The sequence below is a fragment of the Symsagittifera roscoffensis genome, chromosome 1, assembly GCF_963678635.1.
Source record: "Symsagittifera roscoffensis chromosome 1, txSymRosc1.1, whole genome shotgun sequence".
Classification (NCBI taxonomy): Eukaryota; Metazoa; Xenacoelomorpha; order Acoela; family Convolutidae; genus Symsagittifera; species Symsagittifera roscoffensis.
In genome coordinates, this window is record NC_087062.1 from 94,015,453 (window position 1) to 94,035,242 (window position 19,790).

General features: G+C 37.4%; 2 protein-coding genes across 3 annotated transcripts in view; both read left to right on the top strand.

Moving 5' to 3' along the window:
• The window catches only part of LOC134852870 (uncharacterized), a 191,386-nt gene that overhangs the window by 160,799 nt on the left and 10,797 nt on the right, over positions 1-19,790 (top strand). The gene's annotated exons all lie outside the window — the stretch shown is intronic.
• On the top strand, positions 1,229-10,993 carry LOC134852846 (liprin-beta-1-like). Its single transcript, XM_063868682.1, has 8 exons — positions 1,229-3,187; positions 4,049-4,292; positions 4,805-5,781; positions 5,929-6,043; positions 7,924-8,109; positions 8,669-8,869; positions 9,954-10,129; positions 10,620-10,993. Exons 1-8 carry the CDS (start codon positions 2,423-2,425, stop codon positions 10,851-10,853), a joined length of 2,898 nt encoding a protein of 965 aa, XP_063724752.1. The 5' UTR covers positions 1,229-2,422; the 3' UTR covers positions 10,854-10,993.

The window sequence follows — 19,790 nt, forward strand, 5'->3', positions numbered from 1 at the left end:
TGAGGTGGGGGCGCGCGCAAAAAAAATGCCATTTTTGGTCAAAATGTTCCACAAAGTTCCTAAAAACGCCTTTTTGAAAAACTTTGGTCCTTATACTACTGTAGGAAGCTCGGAAAATCAAATTGGTCTACCTAAAAAAAGTCGACAAAATTTTCAAAGTTTTTTTCAGAAACCGCACCCCCCCCCCCTCCCTAGCAAAATTTCTGCGCACGCCACTGCATGCAGCGCTTAGCAAATTTAATGCGAATTAAATGCTGGGGTGGATGATCTTAACTTGGTCTATCTGGGGGGAGATGTTAACTTGATCTTTGGTTTCTACATTTTTGTATGCGGGATCGCGTTTGTATTGCTGGTAATTGCTTAGATTGCTGTTTCATTTCAATTTTTTTTAGTGAAAAGCTTACTTTTGAATGATTATAGGCTTTTCTCAAAGTAAGTTCATCAAAAATCCATATTTTCTCCCCCCTAATTTAATTTGGGGGAGTTTTACGGTTGATCCAGGATTTTATAACGAGCTCACTGGTTTCTTTTTTGTTTTCTTTTTTAGAATTAGAATGACTAGTTATGAAACTATTTTCAAAATGATCCACAAAAAGCCAAATGATTGTTATGATCAAGTTCATTGTTAATTAGCGAAGCTATGTTTCGAAGTTTTGCTATTTGCTGTTCTTGTTAGATATCAGTTTCAACTAGATTCGTAGTCCCGATGAAAACAATACGTTGATGGCTAGAAGTTATTTGATCAGATGTTGGAGCAAATTTGGGTAGATTAGAAGAAATCGATACCATAAAGCGTCCCACTAATCTAAAAGGGGAGAAGAATGTCGAAAATCTGCGATTGTTTGGTAACAGTTTCAATGCACATTTCCACCCAGACAAAGTGTGTTTGCAGTTAGTAGATTAAATCGGTCGTGAAATATCTCTCCATTGCGGGGGTAAAAATTTCCTCCTTTTGCCATTGTAAAAATTTGATGCGAAATATTTCTGTTATCTTCCTCCAGCTTTCAATACCATTTTATGGTTTGATTATGCTACTTATTCTGATAGCGCCGTTCTAATGTAGGCGAAAACAATGATTTCCTACTCTAAATCAGATACGTACAAGTGTTTGTGTTACGTCTGCTCCAATAAACGCTCTGCTCAGGGTTTTCAATTCATTTTTGCGATGTTCATTTTGTTTTTCACTTATGGATAGAAATTGAATTTACCTGATATTTTTCCTCATTGAGACTTGCAATCAATTTTTTCCATTACAGTCGACGTCGCTTCTAAGTTTTCTTTCCGCATTAAACAAAGGATAGTTGCTTAAACATTCAAAAAGAAACTGTTAGTTTTTATGGCAGTAATTTCTAGTCCATTCAAACGGCCACGTGCAAATATTTTCAGGGGAGGGCAAAAGTGGGCCGAAAGTGAGTTGGTTAACTGCTGCCATTCAGTAAGCATCACCCTTCTTGTTTCCAGCTATATACCCCAGCTAGTATTGCTGCCGTGCATTTGTCTTTGTTGCGCAATCGACCCCGTTAAATAAAATTTACCCCTGCTTTTCATTTCACCTGTACCTGCACCGAATCGACCCAGTTTTTCTAATATCTTTTGCAAGTGTGTGTTAAGTATGGCCGCCGATTCCCTAAGTGCCCGTCTAAATGTGCGCCATTGTTACGATTGAAACCAAAATATTGAAAATTACCGCGGCGTCGTTGGTTGCTATCTGGAGAAAAAAGCAGACACCGGTTGTTCATTTTATTTTTCAAGTAGCCCTAACTGATTTGACGAGATTTTTCCTTCCTTTGACGTTGATACAAATAAGCAAACTTCCATAGTATTTGAAGCGACAGAATCAAAGGAGTTGCGAGTATACATTGCCTGTGCTTTTGAAAGATTACTTAGCGGTAGCATTTTTTCTCAAGCTCTGTTCAAATTCTTACCACGTTTTCCGATTTTTCTGTTGCGAGTAAAGATTGATTTTGGTCCATTACTAGGAAATTATTTAAAATTTTGAGTAAAAGCTCTGCTTACAAAAGTTTACTTAATTCTTGTGTTTGAGCGAAAACTAAAGAAGCCCGGGGCTCAATTGATTTCAACGTATACAAACGTAGCACACTTGGTATTTGTGATTTAAAAGTTCTCTCTTTTTATTTTCAGTTAGAAATGTTTGTATTCATTAACCTTCAAGCTGCTACTTAACTCATAGCCCATGACATTTGTGTATATTTAGATTTTACTTTTTTTTATTTTGCATCGAGGAAAATAATCAATTTTCTCTTAAATTTTGTTACTGATGTACAAAAACAGAACTCATGGACATTCAATTCAAAATATGGCTAATGAAAGACAGGTTAGGTTTGAGCTTTACGACGTGAAATGATTTATTACTGCGTGCTAACTACTAACGAAAGCAATATGTAAAGATTGTAAACAGACAATGCCCTCAATTGAACAGGAAACAATGTCAGTAAACAAAACTCACTCAGCGAGAGTTCACCATAATGGTAACAGTTGTGCTCTTCCTTTTTCATCGACCACTCAAACATCCACAGGATCATTAAGAAGCAACGTGACCAAAGCGCCTCTGCCGCACGCAGACTCGAACCCTAGACGCCTTCCTAAGCGAACTGCTTCACTCAGTAGACAGAGGTCACTGACCGAAATAGCTGCAGAAACAGCTGCTACAGTCATTGGGCCAGAGCAAGCTGCAGTGCTGAACAACTCAAGCAGTCAGGCGGTCGAATTTCTGAGCGGCAAGCTATCAAACGCTCTCTCGTTTTTAACCTCAAACGTACCAAGTCAAGTTCCCAAACATCAAATTGGAAATGCCCGCGGCTCGTTTTCAAGCAGTAACCCGAACTTAGCATTTACCGAAATTTCTCCGTCGCCTTTTCACAGAACACTGACTAAAATGACCTCCAATCGCATATCAGATCCTGAAAGAGAATCTTCCAAAATTGAGCTTGAATTCCAAAGAGATTCTTTCGCAGATTTCAAAGGTCGTTCGCTGATAGATCAGTGCATGTCGCCATACCCTCTAAGTAACACAGATAACGGCGCTGAAAACGATGAAAATATTTACGAGAACAAAGAAAAGCTATCTGAAAATCCTCAATCGAATTCCTCGATTGAAGCTGCCTTAATGAACGGATGCTCAATCGAAGCATCAATACCGAACAGTTCAGTCGACTCGGACTCAATGGTACGTAAAAAGATCTCCTTCGTTCTCTTTGACAAATCACAGTTGAGTAACAATATAGCACAATTAAATCATTGTTTTTATTGTCTCTTGTGAAAGTTTTAAAAAATAAAAATTCAAAACAAACATCATCATAGATGTAAATAGAACCATCCAATTGATTGAATTCAGTGTTCCTGCTGATTTTTTGGTCCCTTAACGTCGCTTATAGCAATTTTTTATGCATTTTTTAGTTTTTGTGAAGGATTCATGAAAAATTTAGTTAAATTGTTTCATTTTTTGTCAATGAACGCAGTAAAGAGAATTTTTGTAGTTTTTTAGGAAAAATTTAATTAAGTGTTCAGGTTAAAGTTTGATTTTCGCGGTTTGATTTGCTTAGTTCAATTCAAAATGTGCAAATGGCGCTAAAAATATGAATGATATAGTTTTGAAGGTGGATTTTAGTTTAAAGATATCCAAGAGGAATAAAAAATATCTATTGTTTTATGAAAAAAAAAATTTCAAAGATTAATTATTTGAACTCATTGACAGTTTTCCAACTGTCTATTGGCAGCTTTTGATATTATTGGCCTCATTGATTGAAACAATTTAAGGTTCCCAACAACCCGTACCTATAATTAAAATTTTCAAATTGGCAAACTGTCAAATCATTGCTATGAATGCTTTTTTTACAAAGTTTTAGCTGATGTCTAAAATATCTTTTATTTCGATTTTCACCACTCTTGTAGTGCTTTAAAATAACTGTCTACGCATTAAACCCTTTTCAACGCCAGCAATTTTGAGTATCCAATACTTACTCGATTTAGTGCATTTTTGAGGTGACTATGATTAAATTGCTTCTCAAATTTGCATGTTTTGATATAGAAATCGAACAATGTGGATCATTTTGGGAAGCCGAATGGCCAGCAGTCACATCATAGGATGTCAGAATCTAAAAGGAATTCAACGATTGAGTTGAAGAGCGAGAATGAGCTGCTGAGAAGAGAGGTAGAGCGACAGAAGAATCAGATATCTACACTAGAAGCGACCCTTTGTGAACTGCAGAGCAAGAATGCTAAGTTGGAAGAGATTGTAGTGGCCCTGCAGAGATCTGCAGTGAATCATAATGGTGAGTCCATTTTTTATTCGCCCAACATATCCACAAAAATCAAATGAAATGGTTTGAACTTAATATCTTTGAAGCTTTTTTTCGAATGATCGTTTTGTCCCCGCATTTTGAACCAATAATTTCAATTATCTCAATGCTTCTTTTTTTTGGTCGAAAATGATAGGGCAAGGAAGGGCTAACAACAGCAGATAGGTCCGTTTTATATTGATATGATAGCATCCGTTATTATGTTTCTATTTATTGCATCACGTTTCAGTATGGTATCAGCTGTCATGCCCGATATATAGCTCATTTTCTGGTTTCATATATCGAAAATATTTTTCGGGATCGTCCCCACGTACATGCTATGCATAGAAACTCGATTGGTCTCAATTTGCTACGGTTTGTTCATGGGCTCAATATCTGTCGTAACTTTCAATTTTTAGGTTTGACGTAGGAGCTTGCAAGATATAAGTTTGAATAAACTATGTGCAGGTTAAGATTTGCAAACTATTAAAGATGTTGACTATTAGGTGACAATCAGAGCGAACAATCACTTCCAATTTCAACACCCAGCAATGAAGCCAATGAAGACAACGTTCTAAGCAACTCATCAGAATTCCCGAACAAAAATAACTCTCCACTTAGTGTCAGTATTGGGAGCAATAACTCCGGCAACAAACAGCCACCAAAATTGTCTCCAAATGGCAGGACAGGGTATCACCACCAAAAGTCTTTCTCAGACGTCCAGTTCTACTACCCAGCGTCAGCCCAAGTGGCCGCAGTGTCGCACCCAGCCCGAATTCCTAGTGAGAGCGAAGAAAACTACGAGGCTATATCCCACGAGTATTCTTCGATTACTCACTTTGATAATTCCACAAATGCATCTGAGGCGATCGGAAGAAACCCAATTGCCAATGTGTTCCCAAGAACGCCGGATGCTAATAGTAGACAGGCAATGCGATTCGGGGGTTCATCGTCTAAGATTACGAGGACAGGGTCTTACAGTGAGAAGCGCCATTTTACCGTCAACCCAAGTGGCAGTCCAATGGGAACTTCGTTAGACTGTGAGGAGAATCAATACAACAGTGTTCCAGATCTCCTTGAGAAAAGCTCGCTCGGCGACAGTCTGCTTTCAACAAATGCGCCGATGTCCAAAACCGAATCAAAAATGACCTCGCGAAACATGGTGCGAATGTTGAACAATGCAAGAAACAACGGAGGAAGTGATGGATTTAGCAGTGATGCGAATCCTAGCTTGAGCGATAATTCTCCCATTGAGTTTGGAGACTCCCCTAGGCCAGAACAGTTTATGCGAGGAGGTGCAACTAGAAGCACGGCTGGACCGCGCATGATGCTGAACCCGCGGGGTCAAATGACAAGTCCCATGTCACCGCTGGCTAACGGAGGATCGGATGTGCCATTCAAAAATTGGGACTCGGAAAAGATTGGATTCTGGATGGCAAAAATGGGACTGGGAAAATACGCGTCATATATTAACTCTCACCGGGTAATTTCATATCGATCAGCCTCATTTTTTATAGCAAGCTCCAGTACGATTTATTAATGTTTTGAATTGATTAATTAGTTCTCTGAAAATAACAAAATGAAAGTGGCCGAATAGAATTTTTCTTTTTTTCATTCAATTGTTTGCAAGGTAACGGGTGAGAAGTTGGCGAAGATGACGCCCAATGAGATTGAAAAGAATCTTCGAGTGAAAAACAGTCTGCACAGAAAAAAACTTCTTCTTGCTGTCCGAGCTCAACTCGTTGGTAAGTTAAGAACGTTTCAGCGAAATTTTTGTGAAGCAGCGAGATATGATTAGTTTTTTTGCTGCTTAATAGATGCTTTAAAAAGAGAAAGAGCGAATTTATTGCTCCATATATAGTACAGAAAAAAATTACGTAAAAATTATTCAGCAAAACTTTTACCTAATTTAGACACTAGAACAATGCAGAGGATAGGCGAAAATACCCATTGAGAGCCTATTCTTTAAATGTTATATAATTCCAAGAATTGAACTGGTTTTATTATTTTTGTGACCAATTAGGGTATTGCAAATGGGTTCTATACTTTTATTCCTGCGAATAACTTTGTTCACAGGACTCATCTCCTGGAGCGTGAACGCAGTCATATGCTCCTTTTATTATACATTCAATTTCAATTAACAATTAGGCGCATATGGCGTAGAGGTAAAACATCTGTTTCGTACCGCAAAAGATTGTGGTTCGAATCAGGCTGGGACATTTTGTTTTGGCAAATTTGAGTTTTTAGGCTTTTTCGGACTATCGTCCGTCTGTTAATTTTTGTCGGCTTAGCTCATGTAGCCCGAGTTTGTTGTGTAGGCTCCGCTATTTTTACACTAGTGATCAGCCTAGTGTATTACAATGAACCTTCTTTTTTCTAACCTAACTCGCAAATTAAAGTGTTCATTGAAAGTGTTGACTTATATGGAAATTCCGCTGTGTCATTGGAAATTGCATAGCATCTGTTCTGTTTTATTTGTGGCTTGTGTTTATCAGCAATTAAGCGTCCGTGGCTGACTAGTTTGTGCGTGAAATTCATAAGCTCTAGGTCAAAGTAAGTCGTAGGTTCGAATCCGAGACGTACCCGAACTTTTTTTTTACTAATTCGAGGCTTAATTCTACTTTTTCTTACTGCTTTTCTATAGAGCTGTTTTTGTCGTTTTCTGGCTAGAGTTTGGAAAGCACAGCTTCGTCTCTGTATCGAAGTTGTTGTAACACCCATGCTTGACGACAAAGCCCTGGAGTTCGGTTCCACTCGGTACTTTATTCGGCTTTTATTTGCAAACTGGAAATTTTCGGCTAATTTAGATTTTTGTGTTTGCTTATTTTTACCGGCTTAGTTTCCGCAGAAAGGATTTTTGAAAGTTCAGCTCCTTTCGAGCATTCCGAAAGGTCATTGTAAAGTTTTATATAATGCAGGGTTTTTTCACGACCTTTTGGGATGTTGTTTATTTTTTTTTTGTAATTTTATAAATTTTTATGACAAAAACGATTTTTCAACGTTTTTTTTTCAATTTTGATTTTATTTTTCATTTGATTTTAATCGCAGTAGTTCATTTTTATAGCACAACTGGCGCAAAGCTCAGCTTCGGCTCTTTGTAAATTATGTAAAGACGAATGTTTCGGAGTCAATTCCAAACCCAGAGACCAGATAGCTCCCCAACAACAAGTCTTTTAACTGAAAAAAATATCGTAAAAACAGGTTTTTCTCGATAACTAGATTTTTTTAGTGGAGCTTTTTGTTCAGCTGAATTTCTTTTTTCCTGATGATTGTTGCCTGTAAGTCTTCTCGGTGTTGTTCAGTGATTACCGATCGAGCATATTTAAATAGGGCGGTAATTTAACGTATCCATAACTTGTAATTGTTTTCATTTTTTTAAAATGTGTTATGATGGTGGTTAACTTAATGTAATAGGTTTTCTCGCCTTCAACCTTTTCGAATAGCCAGGAATGAAATTCCGTTTTTCATTTATTCAAAGATGCCGGCTGCTTGAAAAGAGTAAGATGAAGCTTTGACTTAACTTTGAACTCAATTTTTTTTTAAATATAAATAATTGGTCTGCTATAATTGTGCTGTGTTTTTTAGGGAAATGAACTTCTTGTGATGGGAAGTTTGTTTGTTTCAGGCAACTGGAATGACTTTGTCGACATGTCTACCCAGTGGGTGGCCAGATGGCTGGATGACATTGGGCTGCCTCAATACAAGGACTCATTCGTCGAGGCTTGCGTGGACGGAAGGGTGCTTCACTACTTCACTTTCGAAGACTTCGCTCACGTCAAGGTCTTCTCAGCGATTCACCAGATTGGAATTGGTCAGTTTCATTCACAATCATGAAGATGACTGTTTCATACGTATTTGCAAAAATAAGGAAGAAATCTTATATAGATCGTGATGATTTTTTCCGTTTATTTATTTTTTTTCAGGAAACGCCTTAAAATTTGTTCAGGCCCAAATTTACTTTTTCGCAGTTTGACTTTTGATTTTTTTTTTCAAGTTCAGTTCATTTTCTTTGTTAAAAGGGAGGCAAATTACACCAGCGAAAGTGTAAAGGTCACGAAAAATGCTATCGAATTCTAGTTTCGAAAGTGGATTTTAATGTCCAGACTTCCCAGTGGAATTAAAAATTTACCTATTGATCCATTTTTCACAAAATGGATTCAGGCCGTAATTTTTGTCCTGATTACTTGCGTTCATTGACTCTTTTCCAACTGTCTGTAGGCTATGTTTTTTCCACCATGACCAATGGGGTTAGATCAGTGGCAAGTTCTCAAATATATTTTCAAGTGAATTGGCAGACATAGAGCTGTAATGAGCCATAAACTCGTGCAACCTGGTTTTTTAGTGACAATATGTTTGAGCTGTTTTTACAGGTCGTGCTATCCAGTACCTTCGTATCCAGGGTTGGGTCACGGACACTTTTATAAGGAGATCCTCTCATCCGGGCGAGGGAGGTACCTCCCTATTGCACTGGTCCAACCACCGTGTGATGGAATGGTTGCGATCTATCGACCTCAGTGAATATGCGCCCAATTTGAGGGGAAGTGGGGTTCACGGAGCACTCATGTGTTTAGGTGAGATGTGTTGAAAACTAATTAAATGTATTAAAAATTAAAAATTATCCTGAATGATTTTTGGGGAACTAACAAGATGACTCATTAACTTCCTGCTGATAGTTTCTCATTGGTGCAGTTATCGCACAAGCGAGCTTGGTGTAATAGTACGACTTTTCTTTTTTGTGGCACCTTTACGGCTTTTTGATAGCATGTGCTTTGACATTCGGTTATCAATAAGTTGAGACGTTGATACATTTTTAATCCATCAAATGAACCGGAAAGAGCTATTTGTTTCAAACAGCAGTATTTGTTTCAAAAAGCTATTTGTTTCAAACTCAACGCTGTACCGGAAATTTTAGGCATGTTTTGGGCATTTTTGCGTTTTAAATTCGCGTTCTAATGAATATTTGTTTTAAATATTGTTTGTAAATGTCTACCCAAGTTTTGTCGCCTTCGCTTTTATTTCGTAAATTTTGTTTCACTGCTTTTTTTATGCTAGCAGTTGTCACTTTGATATTTACTTTAGCCAACTAGCGAGAACTGTGTTTTTATTACGAATACTTCCCCCCCCCCCAATCCCCAATCCAACTTGAGTAAATGGTGCTCCTTATCGTGGCACTTTTGCAGCTTAGCATGAGCAATAATTTTGGCAATAGATGCCAGCAGGTGGTACTCTGAATCTGCAGATTGCGGGTTTGATTCCGGCACGTGGAATTTTTTTCAAGGCTTATTTTTGACTTTCCTTTTTTTCACTTCTTAATGCTATTTTTTGGCGTTTTGTTGCTTGTGTTTGTGAAGTGCAACTTCGCCTCTGTGTGCAACTTTTTGTCCTCACGTACTGTTTAATTTTCGTTTTTATCATATAGGATTCGAGTACGTTTGAGCTGTTGTTTGAGATAAGTGTGAAAGTGAAGAACTATACACCATATTACCATATTAAATTGTCAATTGGCCAGTCTTATAATACGAATCTATTTTATATAAAACTGTTCTGCGGGAAATTCGTGGGTTCTTCAGTTTTCATGGGCTCTATTTCTGCCATTCATGGAATGCTAATTTCTGATTGTTATTTGTAAAAAGTTAAAAGTTATTTGTATTCCAGAGCCAAGATTTACAGCTGACACTCTGGCAGACCTTCTCCACATTCCAGTGAGCAAGACACTTTTGAGAAGACACCTCATCCATCACTTCGACGTCCTCATAGGACCGAACTGCAAGGAACACAAGAGACTGATTGAGAGCTCTCCTTACTACCAACCGCTCAACATTCACTACAAGGTCAACCATACAATTGACACTGATTGTTCTAACATGATACGATTTGGCTTAGATAGATTGAAATTACATGAATGAAAAAAAAAAAATCATATTCCGCGCGATGTAATATATTTTACAGAAATTTTCTGGGTCGCTCGTTACATTAAGCCTTGTAATAAAGATGGGCAAATGGTTTTCCCCTCATTGGTATTGATATATTTTGATGAATGATAAGTTTCCTGTTCAGAAACGGTTCGTTTTTTTTTCTTTGATGTTACCTTCTTGTATCGGTGATTAAGTGTACTCAAGTGTATCATAATGTCAATATTTGGGGAATTTTTTATATGGAGTCAGGAAAAGACCGATGAATGAAGACAAATGATGATGAAAATTAACTGCTTCGCCTGTGTGATTCAAAATCTGGGCAGCTACATGTAGATATAGAGCTGACTTGTCTGTGCCATTTGATAAGTATAGTTTTCTATAATGGCATGTCGTTAATTATTCACAGGTGAAGCCGAACAAGACCAGATTCAAAATACCTCTGACAACTTCATCGAGCAAGTCTCAGAACAAATCGACAGTTACAGTAGGCAGCGTGGATGACCTAGTGTGTCCTTTGGAATTCGAAGTACCCTCGCACATTCCCAGTGAAGTTCTTCCTTTCGGATATGTAATTACTAGCCGAGACTTCTCGCGCTCCTCCCCGCAGATGATTCCGACGCCATCCAGCGAGTTAAACTGAGCATCGAAGGCGAAGAAGACGCTATTCAAAATAGATACTTGTGCTTGATTTTGTTTCTGCGCTGATTAGCTTTGTTAAAAATGCAGCTGATCTGGAAATGTTAAAAAATAGTTACTGTCAACTCAATTTCCACAATCAATTCTCTGCCAGGGACGGTATTCGTTGTCCTTGCCGCCGAAAAAATCATCCCCCAGTTTTTGTACAGTCTTTAAAACATCTACTTATGCCAATCATGTTCTATTTTTTATTGATTTTTTTCCCAACAGTATGTGCTAATTTGGAAGAGGTAGAGTGTACCGAAAAACTGCTTAGAGAGCCTACAAGACGCATCGAGGAGGAAATGCGCAAACCCAAAACTACTCCACAAAATGAATCGCTAACCAAATTTGGGTTTAAAGTTGATGTTTACTCGAAAGTTCACCAAAGTTGCTTTTAAACTCTTAAAAAACTTTTAAAAAGTTGGCGTTCAATCTTTGATTGGTGTTCCAACGAAAGGCAGCACGCAAAACAACAAAACGTTGGAGTTGAGCTAAAATAATCAGAAAGGTAAAATGGAAGTTTAGTTGCTAAATAAACCCCCAAATTGCTTTAAAACTTGGGGGGTATTTTCAAAAAAATTCACAAATTTGTCAACCTGTTTTTATCAAAATTTTCTGCGCCACAGTCAAAATTTAAAAAAACAGTCCAAAAAAGCGTTTGGGCTTTTTTTGGAAAATTTTGACCAAAAAAAATTGCGTTTTTTGGCGCTCGTTTCCCACTCAAAATTGGTGAACATTGGCGCCGAAGGCCCCTTAAAAAAGTTTTAGGCTGCCTCAGCCAAAAAGGGTTATCTCAAAATAATACGAAGGGGTACCTACGAAGTGCAAAACCAAGAAGAGAAAGTCATTGATTATCTTAGCAGTGATGCTAATAGGACATTATAGAATCGCCTATGATTGTCCAATCACAGTAATATTAGCTAAGGTTTTTTTGCAACCGGTTTTTGTTCTGTCCTCAGACAGTTTATCTATCTTTATTTTCTAATCTATCGCTCTAGTTTCGTTGGGCTTCTTTATTCCTCTCTCTCTCTCTCTCTTCGCCGTTTTTTTACACAAGCAATACTTGTGTTATAGTATGAACTAACTTTTTTTCCAACCTAAGTAGCGAAATTTGTCACTTTAAGTACAGCCAATGCTAAGGATTTTAACACATACTATTATTGTTCCGGCTTTCGTAACGAAAGTAACGGAATATTTAAGCTCGGGATAGTTTTTTTTCTTCAGACAAATTTTGACTTTTTAACTAGCCATTTTTGAGGGGATTTTTTGTATGGCTCAAAAAATATTGTTGTCCTGAGCTTAAATTGGGACAGATATTACACTTGTGATCATTTTTCGTAAAGTTATGGGGGTATAAAAATTGCCATTTTGGCCAATTTGGGTCAATTAACGGGCGATATATTTCGCGCTATGAAGGCGTAAGCGGAGATTTAATAGGTCATAGAAATCATTCCAAATTGGTTGAAGGAAGCTAAGTTGCCATAATTGTTTTGTTAATAGGAGCGAAATTTATCACTTTACTCAAAAATCAGATTTCACAAAAAAATCGCAAATAAAAAAAAATCGTTTCATTTTTATTTTAATTAATTTCTTCATGTTATTTTTTCAAATTGATTGTGTCGTATCACAATATAATTCTCTGACATCTCTGAAGGTTGCTCTGAATTTTAATGAGCATAGCTATTTTAGAATGTTGCTTTCCAAATGACGAGGAAAGTTCTGTACCCGAGAGATATCGGATGTCGTTTGTTTGCAGGACGGTATTCCTCTAGAAGCCTCAGAGAACAAAGAAAGAAGTTTCGGCAGAGGCTTTTAGTTTTAGTATGTCTGGTCACTCTCGCTGATATCTCACGAGTGATTTTTCAATTTATAAACTAAGAGTTTATGTTTTTGTTTACTCTTCAAATTTGTTTATTTAACAAAGTTATCAGTAAAGATCGGTCTTTCTGTTTTCATCACCAAGCCTTTTTCGGAATTTATTATTTGAGTTCAAATGTTTTCTTCCTGTTTCTTTCTTAATGATGTTTGCTGGCCCCATCTTTCACATCTTCCTGTTGTATCACAGAAATTATAGTCCGTGGCCGTAAACACCAAATAGGGCCTTGAAGTAGTTTGGTTAGGTCAAATAATAAATCGCAGCCTTGAATGGAGTTAAGGGATGTCACAATACTGTCCTTGAAAAAGTTACCACAGGTTCGAAAATTGACCGCACTCTGCTGTTTTGTAGAAAGTGTAGGTTTACATTTTTGATGTCCTCTATTTCCACACACAGTCCGTTGGGCAGATTATATATGTTTACAAATATACGGCACATGAATAAATACATTTGTCAAGAATGTGTTAAGGTTATAGAAATAATTTTCTTTAAAGTGATAATATTCTTTATAGTGGTACCTTGAAGGGTGTTGAAAGGTGTTTTACTTAAGCTGTAATAAACGTCCTAATGTTCTTTCAGTGGTACTTTTATTCATTCATGGAATGAAGTCCTGGTTGTGAGCTAGAAACATCCCGGTTGATGTATGATGTATATGAGGTGAAAGCGTGAGCTCTCACTTTTTTGAGTTCCATTGCCATCTCTAATTTTATTCGATTCGCGTGTTCTTTCACGTCGTTCAGTGTTTCTTGAAATGGAGCTGTGGTTTCCACTGAATCGAGAGTCAGTCTGTCATCAAAAATTCTTGCTACGAAGGTCGAAGTTTTCTCAGATTCAGCGCTATTGGTTTTGCTTTTTTCCTCATCTGTTCTCGATTTTGAAAATTAGGGATTTCGAGTAGCTTTTTCATTACTTCCTTGAATAATTCGGTTCCCTCTTCCGTTTTTGAGTCGTAGTATGGCCTGTCCTCCAATTTTGGCATTTCGTTTAGCAACTTTGAGATGGGGTCCCGCAATTAGGCATGGATCTTGATTGCTGGGAGCTGTTGGCATGTTGCTGAATCAGATATAATTTTTATGTTAGGCCCTACTAACTGTCTTCCAGATTCCAGTGTTACAATGCAGATATGGCATCCCGGGAGTTTTTCTATTCCACTGGTGGTTGTTGATTCTATATCGGACTCAAAGAGGGTGTATGCAGAGGTTGCTGATGTGATCAGCCAAACCCGAATCCTTGATTTTCAGCTTTTTCAGTAGATGGTTAATGAATCTGTTCGGTGTCTCATACTTTCAGTGTGTCCAGATTTCCTTTGAAGAATAGTTGCCAGGCACGATCCGTGTCCTGTCTCAGTAGGGATCATATCGTTGCAAATCTCTAATCTGATATCTTCAAGATCCAAGGCAGTGTTTCAAGTTGTACTCCGTTGATACTGCAGTTTCCATATTGTCCTCTGATTTTGCCAAGTAGGGATCTTCCGTTTTTCACATAATCGCTTTATCCTTCTCGTACTGTGGCATCGGTACTCGACTTGCATGGAAGACGGTAAATGAAGTTTGCCGTGACGCTAGTGGAATGGCAATCTTCATTAACAAGCCTTCTTTGATAGTGACCACGTCAGTCAGAAGCTGAGCTTCATAGTATGACAACATTTTGTCCATCGGAATGGCCAAAGAAAGTTGATCATGAGCGTGGCTTTGCTATTTGGAGACTTCTAGATTTTTTGTCACTTACTGCCATCAATACTGACCCCTTACGGGACCTTTTCTTGATCTCGTACTAAGAAATCTAACTTAGCATCGGCTTGATCTAAATAAACTATTTTTTATTTAGATCAAGCCGATGCTAAGTTGGATTCTTTAGTACGTCAAAAGATCCCTCCTATAGTTTTTTTGGCTACAAGCGTAGTTTACCTTTGCGTCTCTGGCAATCATTGCCTCTTTCTGACAAACTTTTCACAAGCTTTGTAAGGTTTTTCTGTTTTTTGTACCCATTATCGATTTGCCGTGTTATGAAATCACCAGCATCACAGCCCAGTTTACTAGCAATCTTGCGTTTTACTGGCAGACTCCTTTGTTCCAGTTGAACTTTCATTGGAATTCCAATCCCTATTGCGTATTTGTTCTTTAATTTTTGAAACCGAGATATATCATCGGGCCGACCAGCTTCAAAGCTATTCACCAGTGCAGGAAAATCCAAGGTCAAAACAGCATGCGCCGCCATTGATGACTGTACAATCAAGTTTCCCGGCTTGGTTAATAATACATACATGTGGTCATGGAAGTATGCCTGGCCCCTTTAATGAGATTCAAAAAGCAGGGTAAACACTTAGCGGTTTCAAAAAGGAATTTGGAGGCTGCGCCCGAATCAGCAACCAGGTATAAATTTCCACCGAAAAAAATGCATGACGCAGAGTCATCTGTAAACCAAGGCCCAGTTGCATAAATTGCGTCAGCCTTGGGGCACAGCCATTTCAGCCCCTGGGGGCACAGCCTTTTCAGGAGCATTCTCCAAAGAGAATGACCAAGCAGAGGATCTTCTAAAGACACCAGATAATAACTTTCTGTTCGTCATTTTGTTCCATTTGAGAGCCATTTGCAACTGACGCATATTCTTGCAACTCTCCAATTCCTTCAATATTTCGGTTGCGATGACGAACAACTCTTGGTTCGAAATCTCTACTGGTTTTTCAAACCAGCATCTTTTTTGTCCAGCAATTCAATCATCACCTCTTTTGCCTTTTCAGTGACCATGTTCCAAGATTTCATTCCTCTGCCATCCAGGTTTTTAAGGGCTTCCAACCCAACTCACGTATCTGTTCTCCCGAAATATGCCGAAAAAAATTGTATCGAACAACTGGGTCCAAACATTTTTGTCAATATTTGACATTGCTCTATAATATTGCACTCAACTATCTGCAAAAATAAAAGAAAAACATTCAATAAATCATGCAAAAGGAAACAGAAACACATGCAATAAGGCTTAGTTTTACTTGAGAGTAAAAAATGATGCAATAAACATGAATTTATCTTGCTGACGAAAATCACAAATACATCAATTCTGAAATGGCATCAAAAAGTAAATCAGCTGTTTTGTTATAATCAACCGAAAACCTCATTGAACAAAACAACAACTAAATTTACTTTTACCTATATCTTAATGTTCTAAACCTGATCTAGTTCAGGGTACGTCAAAATACTATCTTCCAAAACAAGAAGAGAACACGAAAAGGCACCAAAACAAAACACATGTTCATGCTGAGATCATATCCAATATCTCCACCTTTAACCTCTCTCTTCCCATCTCCACATACTCCATCCAATCTCTGACACACGGCCCCTCCTCATTAATACACCATTCTCCATCACAACCTAACAGCTTTTTCTCTAACAGGTCAATTTCTTCACAGGCCCAAATTCACGAAACACTAAATAAAATCAAGGACAACTTCATTTTTCAAAGGATCTGAAAATCTCTAACTACATCAGATGAAATTTATTTAGCTTTCATAGCACTCTTGACTACCTTTACGACTTCCTAAAACAACCAACTGAAATGAGGAAACAACCCAGCTTATTTTGCCATTTGCACTTCTCTTCCAACTTTACAAAAACGAATCAACCTTTGATGTCGACTGGCTGCTTCATCAAGTGAAAAACGAGGTTTCTTTAGCCAAATAGGAACCTTGCGAAAATACACGGCCTCATTCCTTCATGAACAACAACAAAAGTCCAATCGGAGGCAAAAACGAGCACCTGCCTTAGCTATTGCAGCCATAGCATCAGTTGGACTTTTCGGAGGTGGAATTCTAATAGGAAAAACAGCAGATTGTGGATAACGCAGATTGTGGAATTTTTGGATCCTGCAATAATAAATCTGAAGAAAATGCTGAAAACATTGTCAGACTCTCTGACTTCGCCAGCCAAACAGCTGAAATTGTCTATGCAGAAAATCTAGATGAAAAATTCTTCATGGTAACGAGTGATTTCGTTTCGATAAAAACAGGCACAAGATGAAATGATACAAATCCGAAACTGGGAGGTAATTCAAAAGCACTTCGAAGTTTTCAAACACAATTTTCACAATCTTCTAGACTGATCAACTTCTGTTAACAAGACAGCAGATAAACTTCAATTTCGAGACGGTCTCCTGACTGCTTGCTATTACGTTTGCAAACGTGAAGTCGTACCGATCAGCGTTCTACTCCAATCAGCTTGTCGTATCTCAATATAATTCTGTGAGGTCTCTGAAGGTTGCTCTGAAATTTGCTGAGTTTAGATATTTTAGAAGGTCGCTTTCCAAATGACGAGAAAAGTTCTGTACCCGAGAGATATATCGGATTCCTCTAGAAGTCTCAGAGAACAAAGGGAGAGGTTTTGGCAGAGGCTTTTAGTTTTAGTATGTCTGGTCACTCTCGCTGATATCTCTCGTGTGATTTTTCAATATATAAAACAAGAGTATATATTATTGTTCAGACTCTTCATTTTTATTTAACAAAGTTATCAGTAAAGATCGGTCATTCTGTTTCCATTATCAAGCCTTTTTCGGAGTTTATTATTTGAGTTCAAATGTTTTCTTCCTGGTTCTTTCTTAATGATGTTTGCTAGTCCAATCGTTCACATCTTTTTGCTGTTTCGCAAAATATAGTTTGTGGCCGTAAACCCCCAATAGGGCCTTGAAGTAGTTTGGTTAGGTCAAATAATAAATCGCAGCAGCAAATGGAGTTTAGGGTTTTGAGAGACTGGTACTGCTAATACGTTTTAATTGGCGTGCGTCACTCAAGAAATTTTGTAAGCTCAACGTGTTACTCATTCAGTTTGTCCAGTAGCGTTATCAATCATATTTTTGCTTGTGTATACAAAGTGCAACTTTGCCTCTGTGTTTTAGTTTTGTCTTCATAAACATCATTTATAAACAGCGTTTTACAAAAAACTTGCATAAATTTTTATTGGCGCATGACAAGTCATGAAGAAAATGGCAATCAATTATTTTTTGAAAGAAAGCATCAGATGAACAAATAAAAAAAAACAGGGTTCCTTGGTGCAACATTTCTTTGATATGATAAGACAAAAAATGCATTGCCTTGCTGAACATAATATGTAAGAGATCAGAAATACTACCGTAAAGTGGTTTCAATTGACTAAGTCAGTGTTCCGGGTAGTAGATTGTTTTGGTGGAGATGTGGATGAAATTTCAGGTGGAATGATTTTCAGCTCGCTTTAAAAATTTTTTTTTTTGCTTTTCAGCAATTTTAGTGAAATCGTTTTTTTTTAACTAATCAAATTGCAACAACTCAGGAACGGAATTGAAGCAGCTGTATTTAGATTTCCCGCCATTTCAGCTCAGAGATATATAAAAAGGATAAAATGAAAAGCAAGTTTTGCAATTTCAACTAAATAAAAATTATGTTTGTTTGAGTCAGAACATATTCATCCTCCTTATAAGAGGGAGTCTTAATTGTTTTAGTTTAATTTATTTTTGATACCAATATGGTATTCAATGAGCGCATATAGTCCCTGCCGCCGCCATCATAAGCGTGTCACCGCTAATCGGGCCCCTATCTCTCTGTGCTCTTCGGAGTTCTCGGATAACAAATTTAAGGGGTATTGCTGTTTTTGTGGTTTCCCATTTTTTTTTGTTTTAGGCTATATCTCAGGCTATACTATGGAAATTTAGTACATCATTTGTAACACTTTTTAAATTTTAATAGCTTACATAATTTTAAAATCACACCAAAACTTGTTTGTTTAAAAAGTTTTTTTTTCATTTACTTTCCTTCTTCGGTGGAGCAGAGAACTATTGAGTTCAGCGGAAAGTCGAGCATCGTGTTGAACAATGTAGGTACCATGAAAAGTTTTTTTTTCGAGTTAAATAAGTTTAACTAAGTCCTTCTACACGACATAATGATAACCATTCTATATAGTTATGTAAAAATTAAAAACAAACGATAAATTCAATCTCAAATTTCCCTTCAGTAGGTTTTCGAAAGAGAGCATTTTTTGTTCTTAAGTCTGCTAGTTTTTTGCATTTCTTTAATCCAGTGGATCTCGTCAAGGTGGTTCCGTTGAATTGTTTCAGTATAATCATCAAGTATAGGTGTCTGTAATTTGGCAGTAACAAATTCTGATAGCCTAGAAGGAGTTTTTTTGTTCATTCTTTTAGTAGGATGATACGCTTCGGTTTCAAATCGGTTCTTAGTTAAATGCGTATCGTAAATCTATGTCGAAATCCGGTGTTTTTTGACCGATTTGTTTTATTTTCTAGCTGAAAAACTAATTAAGCTGTCAGTTCGTCCGGAGTTGAAGGTTTCCTCCTGATTACAAGATCTTCAGGGGAATCAAGTACTGGAGAAGCTAATGCTAGGGTTTTGGATGGCCTAGCATTTGCTTTTAATTCGCAATGCGAGAATTAGATTTAAAAAATTTAGTTTTTGCAAATCAGAATTTTTTGGAGTAAAAGTTTGAAATGCTGTGGCTTGGAGCTTTTCGGTTTTCATGGGAGTAGTAGTTGTTGTAGTAGTAGCAGTAGCTTTCGTAGAATTCTATTCCATCGGCTCAATCGGTATTCTAGGATTTAATCGATCCTGATTCTCAGATTTGTCTATTGGAGTAGCCTAAACGAAGTTTTTGCAGTCTTATTTTTTGTTGTTTTCTTCAATTTCGTTGTGGGTAAAAAAATAAAAGTCAATATTGAATTGAAAAGTTTAAAATATGAATGAAATCGAGGAAAATAACAAAAAATAAGACTGCAAGACTGCGAACACCTCGTTCAGGCTCCTCTAATAGATGAAGCTGAAAATCTAGATCGATTATATCCTAGAAGGCAATCAGTAGATTTTGATTCGCGAAGCCGAAATAAAAATCACCCAACCAAACCTGTAATCTCAAATCTGAATGTTATAGGAAACTTGGAGAGGTTTGAATTGGCGATTTTTGGCTGGATTTTTTAGGTTTTTGAGTATCAAAATTGACTGATTGTATTCAAGGATATAATCGATCCTGATTTTCAGGAGGAGCCTGAACGAGGTGT